This window comes from Hypanus sabinus, chromosome 14, assembly GCF_030144855.1.
Source record: "Hypanus sabinus isolate sHypSab1 chromosome 14, sHypSab1.hap1, whole genome shotgun sequence".
Lineage (NCBI taxonomy): Eukaryota > Metazoa > Chordata > Chondrichthyes > Myliobatiformes > Dasyatidae > Hypanus > Hypanus sabinus.
In genome coordinates, this window is record NC_082719.1 from 72078207 (window position 1) to 72090264 (window position 12058).

General features: G+C 39.3%; 1 protein-coding gene across 1 annotated transcript in view; it reads right to left on the reverse strand.

Moving 5' to 3' along the window:
- Positions 1–12058, reverse strand: part of itga1 (integrin, alpha 1) — a 196077-nt gene that overhangs the window by 76759 nt on the left and 107260 nt on the right. The window contains exons 15-18 of the mRNA XM_059989435.1: positions 11827–12030; positions 5885–6015; positions 4700–4863; positions 488–624 (exon numbers count right to left, since the gene is read on the reverse strand). Coding sequence (XP_059845418.1) covers positions 488–624; positions 4700–4863; positions 5885–6015; positions 11827–12030 — 636 coding nt within the window. The remainder of the gene's footprint in view (positions 1–487; positions 625–4699; positions 4864–5884; positions 6016–11826; positions 12031–12058) is intronic.

Below are 12058 nucleotides of genomic sequence, written 5' to 3' on the forward strand. Positions count from 1 at the left end.
ACTTGAACTTGAACTTGAATCCCCCATTCCTACTGGCAGCTTGCATCAACCTCTGATAGAGAAAGCTCCCCCTCAGGCTCCCCTTAATCATTTCACCTTTCACCCTTAAACTATGATCTTTAGTTCCAGTCTCAGCCACAGTCAGTGGATAAAAACTGGTTACATTAACTCTATCCATACCCTCAATTTTATACATCTCTAACAAATCTCCCCTCATTCTTCTACACTCTAGAGAATAAAGTCCTAACCTATCCAATCTTTCCCTATAACTCAGATCCTCAAGTCCCAGCAACATCCTTTTAAATCTTCTCTGTACTCTTTCAATCTTATTGATATCTTTTCTGTAGATAGGTAACTAGATACTCCAAATTTGACATCACCAACTTTTCATACAACTTCAGCATTACATTCCAACTCCTGTACTCAATACTTTGATTTATGAAGGCCAAAGCAAAGGTTTATAAAAAGCAATGTATAGTTTACTTGCCAACATGTAGAAGATGTGTTCAGTGCAGTTATGGAAGGGTAATATGATGTTTCCTTTGATATTTCTGTCACGTGTTTCGTTAAATAGCCCTCTGGAGACACGCCGTGCAGAGTCTAGTCTGACACTGTAGTCAAGACCTGCAATAAAAATTTATGCATTCAGTTCTCAATGTAACAGTTGATTTATTATCTACAGATTCACACACATGGCACCATTTTGAATTTTATTCTAGCAAGCATATCCATGTACATATACACACTGAGGAACCAATTATTGCATCAAAATGGAGATTAGCTACATCACTTATGTCCAGATGGTCCCTGCTGCAGTGTTCTGATAGTGCCCTTTGTTTACGCAGCTACAATTATCCTTTTGAAACAGCTAACTGCTTGCAAGCTTCAATAGAAATGGTTTGTTAGGTAACAACTTATTTGATAGGTATAAAAATTATGAGGGATATAGATAGGGTAAATGCAAGCAGGCATTTTCTACTATGATTGGGTGAGACTAGAACTAAAGGTCATGGGTTAAGGGTGAAAGGTGACATGTTTAAGGGGAACATGAGGGGGAATTTCTTCACTCAGAAGATGGTGAGAGCTTGGAATGAACTGGCAGCAGAAGTGGTGGATGCCAGTTTGATTTCAACCTTTAAGAGATATTTGGATAGGTACCTGAATGGGAGGGATATCAAGGGCTATGGTCCTGGTGCCGGTCGATGGGTCAGCATGGATTAGACAGGCTGAAGTGCCTGTTTCTGTGCTGTCATATTCTATGACTCCATAACATCACTTCAATTTGTTTTTGAAAAATAATATTTGTATTAGTGCATTTGACAGTAAAGGGAAAATACATAAACATCTTTGGGTGTATTGAGCTGGAAGAAGACAGCCTTCATGGTATTCAATCATTTCTGATACCTGTACCCTTATCGTTCACAAGAATTGCAAGTAAGATCATTGCCAGGTCCAACCCATGTCTTAGGTGTATGAGAGCGAAGTGAAGCCCACAGAGGAAAGCCACATGGCAGAGAAGTGCCTGTGGAACCCCACACGGATCAGTACTGGGCATACTGTAGGCCCCTGGATCAGTGAGGTGGCAGCACCACCTGCTGCACCACTGTCTTTCCTGAAACTGAGTTACCTCTTCAGCAAGACTTAGCCCTGGAATTCTCTTCAAATGATGGTGTTGATGTTTAGAAAGTATTTAAACCAGACTGGAAACTCCCCAACTGGCTAAAAGTTTGACGTTGACTTAACCTTTTTAATACTCACTGGAGCCCTCTAGCAATAACTGCTTCAGAGTTATCAACGGTCTAAGGATAGCACTGCCTTGCTGATAAATCTCCTCCTTCCACGCTTAGTCAGCTTGAATAGGCACACAGTCGAGAGTTTATACAAACCAAGTAGTTATTTAAAATAAATTGATTATATTTAGAATAATGTAGACTGCCTCATATAATCCACAGACATGATTTTGCAGTATTTATTGAGAAACCTCAGATGATAAACTAAAATCCTGAAATTTCTGAACATCTGGACACCAAGGCAAGCATGGGATCTGAGAATCAGACAGAACCAGCAGCTTATCAGCACGACAGATAGCTTTAGAGGACAAAACCCTCATCAGCTAATTTTTGACTATCTTTCAAAGTTTGTTGTTAAATTGTAGTACTATTGATAAAAAAATATTCAAACAATAAATCTGCTATTGCATTGATTGATATCAGGAGCTAACTCATGAAAGTGCTAAAACCAGTTAACAGGCTCAATAGCAGTAGCTTTTATGCTAGTTACGTCTCGATATGTTGTCATAAAACAACACCACACTCATCTTCAATGCATTTAAACATTGCAGCACATGGTACTAACCCAATCAAGACCACCACAAAACATTGTGAAATGACAAATTTATTTTAGCATGTTGACAAATTTACGTGGGAAAAAAAACAGGAAAATGAGAGGTGCTCCGAATGCACCTCCCAACGCATTGTCACGCAACAGGCAGAGAAACACAACAGTCCTTAAAGGCATACTCCCCACCGGCAGTCAAACACCAGCAGTGCAAAGTTCAGCTCTTTGCAGGATCCTGTTTGGTGGGGAAGGGCTAAGAGATTTGGCCACAGTAATTCTGTAGGGACAAGAAATCTATACCACAGTGTCATCCTGAAGGAATTGTCAAGATTCTTTGTCACATTTGCCAAAGGTCTACAGGTTCTAATTCTCTGCACATTTTCTCTTAACAAGATATTTACATCTGTCTAAATCTGGTGAGTATACAATAACCTGGAAAATATTTATCATGCAGAGCTGTGTTCTTTAACTGACCTGCCATTCATCAGGAGGTACAGAAATTCTGTGGCAAGCTATTAACATAATAGGACTGGGCATTTGTTATATAAGAATACCGGTAGATCTGCACAGCAAGGGGTTTTGAGCATTATCAGTGCTTTCTACCTGATTATTGATATACTATGTCACTGTTTAGGTTGTGATATATAGTGATCCAATTGCTTTGTACGGGAATTATATGTTGTGGAATACTTACGAAAGTATACAACACAGTTAGTACCTGCCACCACCTGGGAGTTAGGCTGTGGAATACTGAGCAGGTAGTCCTTCCCCTCAGCACTTTCCCTCCACAATAACCTTTTCCTCTCTCCTGCTTCTGCTGCTATCTAAGCCTCATGCTTCACCCAGATCTCCTATTTTCTCCTCCTCCTCTATAAGCAAGTGCTGTCTTAGATTGGTGACACAGCTGCTGCCATATTGCAGTGTGGTGAACTACATATATCTGTCTGGACATGCCCCCTGCTGACTGCTCCTGTGGCTCCTCCCACAGACCCCTGTATAAAGGCGATCGAGGCCTGAGTCCAGCCTCTCAGTCTCCAGGATGTAGTATGGTGGTCACTCACTGCTTGTTCCTTCTTCCAGTCAGTAAAGGTCGATATCTCGCCTTTACGTCTCAAAGTGAGTTATTGATGGTGCATCATGCAGACAACGATGATGCTTGGCATGAACGTCCCAAGGTCCCTCAGCCTGATTCAGTCTTTAGGGGACCAACGCCACTTAGAATCTGACCACTGTAGGGGTGTGACTCTCCTATCGACATGCAATGACGGTAGTTGAAAAGTTACTGTAATGAATAACCAAGGAAATAGAAGGAACCCCTCCCACCCACCTCCCGAGGATCCATACATTGGAATGTTCCAGTAACTCAAAAAGCCTGGTAGTGTGGATTCTCTCATGGAGCACACTCCAAATGCAAAACCCTCCTTTTCATGATAAAAATTCTATCACCTTAAAATAAAAAGATCTGCATTACATTTGTGGTTTTCAGCTTTTTTTTTGGATCCAAGCACACTTTTCCCAGCCTTTATTTCGCTTCCTGTAAAATCCTGATATGCCCTCTGCAAGAACACTTAATTCTATTTGCCAACTCAGCAGCTTGACAGTTTTGCTGTTCTTGGAGGGTCCACATTCTCTGCAGTTGGGGAGCCACAATAGAACGGGGAACTTTGATAGTTGGAGCCTGCCAATTTTTATTCTGTTTTTGTTCTTGATGAACAGCAAATCTGGGTCAATATTTTAAACCAGAACCAGTATCTTATAAGTATTAAACATGATTTATTTATTTAGACATACAGCACCGAGTCGCACCGTCAGCAACCCTGATTTAACCCTAATTAATCACAGGACAATTTACAGTGACCAATTAACCTACTAACCAGTATCTTTAGACTGAAGAGGAAACAACAGAGCATCCTGAGGAAACCAATGCATTCTATGGGGAGGAAGTACAAATTATTTACAGAGGTTTCTAGGTTTGACCTCTGAACTCTGCCATACCAAGCTGTAATAGCATTGCGCTATCCGCTAGGCTACCATGACACCTTTTGATTATTTAGAAGCTACGAGTATGATAGGTAGGAACAGGACTCAAGACACATCAAATCTGCTCTGCGTTCAATAAAATCGCAGTTCATTTGATCTTGACCTTAGCTCCACTTTCCTGCGTTCCCCAGAATCTTTGACTCCCATGAAAACCAAACTTGGCCTTGACTAAATTTATTATGCTATTTTTCTAAACTTTGTGGCATTTCAACCTCTATGGAATCTGAGGAAAAATACACTGTACATGATTCCAGACTGAATCAGGTTACGTGTTTGTGCTGGTCGTCAAGAGAAATTATGCCAGTAATGCCAGATAACATACCAACTGGTTCAGTTTCACCAGACTTCAGCTTGAGACTGAAGCAGATGTTTGTCGATATGCACACTGCTGGATTCTCATCAATGACACAATTCTTGGTCTGGACATTAATTTTTGGGGGCTGAAATTCCAGTTTGCTGATCATCACTTGAGCTATGTTCCGGGTCCTAATAATGAAGTTGAAAAAAAAACAGTCAATATATTATGTATCATTTTACAGCAATGTTTTAAGTATCTTGTTGAAACTCTCTGAAAAAACTAATCAAACTCAATGTTAGAAATGCATTCTATATATAATAAAAAATGTAATTAGTTTAAAAGTCAAGGCTTTGAACCAATTCTTTCTGACAGAAATGTAAGTCTCCTTTACCTCAAAATCAGGTCGTTGATGTAATTTTGCAGCATTGATCAATTTGAACACAAGGTCTTTATGTTATTGTGAGAAGGCGTGGGGAAGATCTCAGGGCCAAAAGGTATGGAATAGATTTTGAAATGATGGGCACCTCATAAATCTCACAAATAAAAATAGTGAGTATAATCTACGAGGATAAAAGGGCAACTAGAAATTGAAACACAAAGGAAAGGCATATTAAACTAATAAATAGTGTGTGATGAGAACATTCTTTGCTGCTATATAATTGGATTGTGTACGAGGCCTGAAGAGAGCTCAAAGGCCAGGCCATTCCAAATGGTGGGGTGACATAGACTGGCTGCTGGAGTAGAGAGGTGGGATGCAACTGGTGTTAATCTGTGATCTCTATGGGGTGGATTAGTGCTGAGATTTAGTTGGGGTGCAAGGGCTTTCAGTTGAGGGAGGAGTTACAATCAGAGCAATGTAGGACAGAGAAGGGCTCAATAGAAATCAATGGCGAGGGCTAACTTAAGCGCTTAAAGGGGACCTACCTTTATCTAGTTCAAAGCACTGGAATTCTGGAATGATACTGAAGCAGACCTCAGATGCAGGGTCCACTAAGGACAAAGGCTATGCAGAAGCATGCAACCTGTTTGATGTTCAGATCCCTTTGCACGTTAGTGCAACAGATGCACAGAGGACTTGAAAGGAAATATGTGAATTTCAGAGATTTTAAATACCAGTAATTTTTCTTATGAAATTATATTGTATTTTTATGTACTCCTTGTGCAATGTAGTAGATATTCTACCAATAATAATGCAAAACCACTACAAACCAGAAGAGGGCAGCACCACCTACTGCTCCAATAGTAAGGTCCACTAGCCCATCATCATTTAAATCCATCTGACCATCAATCGACTGTCCAAAATACAGAAGAGATTCATTTGATGGAGATGCAGAGATGCGCTGTTTAAAAATAAACACATTTCATTAACCAACATAGAATGGTTAATATTGAAAAAAATCCTGATTTTTTTCATGACTCGCTGTGACTTAAGTAAAACAGCTTGTTTGTGACAATTCTGGATTGACGGTTTTCAATGGCATTCACTATTTTACACAGAAAATAATGATGACAACTGAATGATGTTTATCTTTACCTTGGGTATGAGCTAAATACTTTCATGCTCATCATAACAGTGAAGTTAAAGTTAGCAGTGCATCTTAATTGTTTTATTACTGAATCAATTTCATCTTTCTAAAATGAGCAGTGTCTTTCAATTCCAACCACTGTCTCTCAAAAAATCTTCCTCAGCTCCCCTCTAAGCCTCCTACCCCTGAACATTCAATCTCTGCCCTTTGAGTTATTTACCACTGCTCTAGGCAAACACTTCTTACCATTTACCAGGCTTTCATATTTATCAATGTCACCAACTCAACTCCTAATTTAGTTGTAACCACTTGTATTTCCTAATATTAACTAATATAAAACTTGGGCTGCACACAGTACAAGAAAATAAAAGTTGAGGTAAGATACATGCTCTGCTGAAGTTAATAAACGGAGAGGCAGGATGGGGGTGGGGGTGGAGTTTAGGGGCAAAGGCACAAGGGGTGGTGGGTGAGCCAGACATTGAAAGTGAGAGATGGGAGTTGGAAGTTAGGGACAGGCAGATGGTCATTGAAGGTGAGATGAGTGTGTTGGATGTGTATGTGGAGGGAAAGAGCTGTACCTGTATTTTGAAGTTTACAGAATCAGAGAGATATATACACAGAAAAAGGTCCTTTGGCCAAGGGAGTCTTTGCAAACCATCATCCATCCATTTGCACTAATCCTATATTACTCCCATTTTATTCTCCTCACAAACAAGAGAAAATCTGCAGATGCTGGAAATCAAAGTAATACACACAATATGCTGCAGGAATTCATCAGGCCAGGCAGTAGCTATGGAAAAGAGTAAACAGCCAACGTTTTGGGCCAAGACCATTTATCAGTCTTGAAGAGTGGTGTTAGCCCGAAATGTCAACTGTTTACTCTTTTCCATAGATGCTGCCTGGCCTGCTGAGTTTCTCCAGTACTTTGTGTGTGTTGCTTATTTTCCTCACATTCTAGAACATAGTACGGTACAGCACAGGCATAGGCCCTTCAGCCCACAATGTCCGTGCTGACCATGATGCCAAATGATACCAAACCCTTCTGTCTATTCATGATCCCTACACTCTGATTACTTTCATGTGTCTGTCATCAGCTCCCTTGATTCCAATATTTACCAGCACGAGAGGCAATGTGAAGTAGCCGATTAACCTACAATCTGCACACCATTAGCATGTGGGTAAAAACTGGAACAGCAGTTTCCCTCATAGCCACAGGCAGAACATGTAAACTCTATGTAGACTGCACCCATGGTCAGGACTGAACTTAGTTCTCGATTACTGTGAGTCAGTGGCTCTGCTACTGTGGTGCTCTGTACCAACTGAGCTGAACAGGCCTGGGAAGTGTTGAGTATTGCAAGTGGGGGAGACAATTGGATGTTGGTTGCTGGAGGTAGCAAACAGGTTGAAGATTGGAGGTCAGGGGGAAGGAGACAAACATTAGAGATCAAGAGTAATGGACGACCAATGAAAAATAGAAATCAAGGACAGTGCTGGATGTGGGAGTCTTGGGGGGGGGGGGGGGGAGTTGGAGGTAGGACCTTGGAAGAAAGACTTCATTGCTGCAAGCTTGGGAGAAAGTGTCAGAAATTTGGAGTCAGGGGAAGGTCAGAAGGAGATTTAACATAGTGTTGAATCTAATTGCATGAGTCACCAATGGTAGGAGTGAGAACAAAATTAAAAAAATTCAAGCTAGTACTCATACAGCTCTTCCCCCAACATTCAGCAGGAACTGGTCCTCATCTTTAACATTCAAGTTTCTCAACACCCAAGAACCCTGACCACCAAATAAAAAAAAATAATGTTCGCACCACACTGCATCACTAACCACATTTAAATGTTGGAAAGAATATTAGCTGCCCATCTCTTTTTAATTAGCTCCCCGAACTCTCAGATTGTTATAAATGCCCTTACAGATCTAGTTTGCATGTAACCATTTAATCAAGTCACAACTCATTAAAAAATATTTCTTGAGATCCGACCAATCAGCAATGAGCTCTGTAAACTGCAATATACTCATATGTGAAGAAAAAGAAGTTTCAGGATGATATTGCATACATTTCTCTGACATTAAATGTACCTATTGAAACCTAATGAATATTAAGAAATCAACTCCCTAATTAAATGATGATTAATAGAAGGGCTTGAATGTGTTTAGAAATAGCTGTGTGTTCAGCTGCAAAAGAGACTGGCCTCAGTTGTTGATTTTATGATGCAGTCTCTTTCTTCAAATATTTCCCTCTTATGGCCTAAACCAGGGGTTCCCCACCTGAAGTCTGCAGACTCCTTGCCTAATGATATTGGTCCATGAGATAACAAATATGGGAAATCCTGGCCTAAACCAAAGTTTCTCCAAGTTCAAAAATTGTGTGAAATTCAATTACAGTTGACTTTAATCAGAACTGCTCTTAACAAAATTGCCTTCCATTTATAATTCCTTTACTTACGCCTAAGTTTTATTTGAGCAAAATGTAAGGAGGAAAGTACTGCCATTGTAGACTCGAGCTGAAACGTTGACTGTTTTCCATAGATGCTGCCTGCCCTGCTGCTTTCTTTCAGCGATTTCTGTGTTGATGCCATTGTAGTATGTAGAACTTAAGAATGTTTTACCCCACATGACTCTCAATGACAAACATCTTAAAGCTATCTAAAAATATCTAACCCAAGATGGCACCGATCCTTTGAGCCCATAATGCTTTCTTCCATATGCCAAATGAGGGGCCAAAAGCCATTACACTTTAATTTTAAGAAACTGGATGGTTACCTGTGGCCAAGAATCTGTTAAAACCATTCAGAATTCTAGGTCAGAGTAAGCTAGGGTTATTTTTCTCAAGTCCTAACAGCCAGAGTGGTTCACTCCATGGCACGTGGAACATTGCCACTCATCCTGTCCCTGCCACAGCCTCACAATCCCGGATTATTATTGCATAAAACCATAAAACACAGGAAGAAAATTAAGCTATTTGTCTCATCGAGTCTGCTCTATCACTCCATTATGGCTGATTTATTATCCTTCTCAACCTCATTCTCCTACCTTCTCCCGGCAACCTTTGACACCCTTATTAATTAAGAACCTATCAACCTCCACTTTAAGTATACCCATTGACTTGGCCTGTTTGTAGCAATTGATTCCACAGATTCGCCACCCTCTGACTAAAGAAGTTGCTTCTCATCTCTGTTCTAAAGGTGCATGCTTCTATTCTGAAGCTGTGGTCCTAGACATTCCAACTATAGGAAACATCCTCAAACACGAGGAAATCTGCAAATGCTGGAAATTCAAGCAACACTCACAAATGCTGGTGGAACACAGCAGGCCAGGCAGCATCTATAGGAAGAAGGACTGTCAACGTTTCGGGCCAAGACCTTTCGTCAGGACTAATTGAAAGTAAGAGATTTGAAAGTAGGAGGGGGAGGGAAAATTGGAAGTGATAGGAGAAGACAGGAGGGAGTGGAGTGAAGCTAAGAACTGGAAAGGTAATTGGCAAAAGGGATACAGAGCTGGAGAAGGGAAAGGATCATGGGGCGGGAGGCCTAGGGAGAAAGAAAGGGGGAGGGGAGCACCAGAGGGAGATGGAGAACAGGCAAAGAGTGATGGGCAGAGAGAGAAAAGAAAGGGAGGGGGAAATAGATAAATCAGGGATGAGGTAAGAAGGGGAGGAGGGGCATTAATGGGAGTTAGAGAAATCAATGTTCATGTCATCAAGTTGGAGGCTACCCAGACGGAATATAAGGCCTCCATGTCCACTGTATCTAGGCCATTCAATATTTGGTAGGTTTCAATGAGATCCCCTATCATTCTTCTAAACTCCAGACAGTACAGGCCCTGAGCCATCAAATGGTGTACATACATTAACCCTGCCATTCCTGGGATTATTATTGTGAATGACCTCCAGACCCTCTCTGATGCCAGCACATCTGATCTTTAATAAAATTGCTTACAATACTGTCCTATACTAATGTCTTATAAAGCGTTATGTCCTTGCTTTTATATTCTTTTTCAATCTTTTTATTATCATTAATAATAAGTACAAAATACAATTGATATATTAATAAAGGGATTACAAACATACAAATTCCGATTACACATGAAAGAATACATAAGTAATAATTACAATATAATGAGTTTTCCCAAAACATAAACCATACAGTATATGTATGAACAAGGTAAATCTAGGTATTACATAATATATAATATAGAAAAAAAACAGAAAAAAGAAAAAAAAATTATGCAAAAATAACTAAACTACTAATCTAATAGCTAATAAAGAAGAAAAAAAGCAAAAAAAAAGAAAAAAAGAAAAGAAAGAAAAACTAGAAAAGGAAAAAAAAGGGCTGTCTATAATATCTCACAAGAGTACATAATCATCAGTGTCATCAACTCCGATCCTCTCAACATAAATAAGATTAAAGCTGGAAAATCAAATAAGCCTGGAACAGGGTCATATTACATCATATGAAATTATTGAATAAATGGTCTCCATATCTTTTCAAATTTAATAGAAGCATCAAATACACCACTTCTAATTTTTTCTAAATTTAAACGTAACATAGTTTGAGAAAAGCTTCAAGTTATTCGGCTTATTCCAAGCTTATTCGGCTTGGAAAACTAAGGGATTACTAAGATTTTCTGATTTAGTTTTGGACAATTGTTTTATGTCTTTTGAGCAATTATCTAATAAATATAATTTGCCTAGATTTCATTTTTTTAGATATTTACAGATTAGACATTTTTTAAGTACAGTACTTCCTACATTTCCAAATTTTGTGTCTTCAGATATTTTGGAGAGTTTGTTTGAATTAAACCCTTTTCAAAAAGGGCTTATATCAAAACTTTATAATATAATTATGAAGATACATTCAGAGCCCCTTTATAAGATAAAAAATGATTGGGAAAGAGAGCTTAATCTTATTATTCCTATTGAGAATTGAGATAGAATTCTTCAATTAGTTAATACATCTTCTATATGTGCCAAACGTTCATTAATATAATTTAAGGTTGTACATAGGGCCCATATGTCCAAGGATAAATTGGCTCATTTTTATTCTTATATAAATCCTATTTGTGATAGATGTCAATTTGAAACTGCATCTTTAACTCATATGTTTTGGTCATGTCCGCTTTTGAAAAAATATTGGAAAGATATTTTTGGTATTATCTCTGCGGTATTAAACATCGATTTACAACCCCATCCTATTACTGCAATTTTTGGTTTACCAATGATGGACTTACTGCATTTATCTTCTTCCGCCTGTCGAATGATTGCATTTCTCACTCTGATGGCTAGAAGATCTATTTTGCTGAATTGGAAGGAAATTAATCCTCCCACTGCTTTTATATTCTAATCCTCTTGAAAACAGTACTAACATTGCACTAGCCTTCCTTACTACCAATTCAACCTGCACATTAACTTTTAGAGATTTCCAAGTCCCGTTGCACCCAATTTCTGAATTTGCTCCCCACTTAGAAAACAGTCTGCACCTTTATTTCTTCCACCAAACTGTAAAACCATATACTCCCTACACTGTATTCCATCTTCCTGGTTCATTCTCCTAACATCTGAACAATGAAAATACTGCATGATCTGTATAATAAATGTTTAATAAAATCAAACTAAATAAACAACAAACCTGTGAATGCATTTTGTTAATAGTTGTGCCAGATCCATGGAAGAGGTAGACTGCTCCTTGGTGGTTTCCCTCCAGAGGGGCTCCAATTGCAACATCATTGTAGCCATCGAGGTTTAGGTCTGAAACTGCAACTATGGCTGTTCCAAAGCGGGAACCACATGGCTGCCGGATGGGCTCAGAGCACTTGTGATCTTCACTTATGGCCTATGAAAAGCACGAAGGATAAAGTATG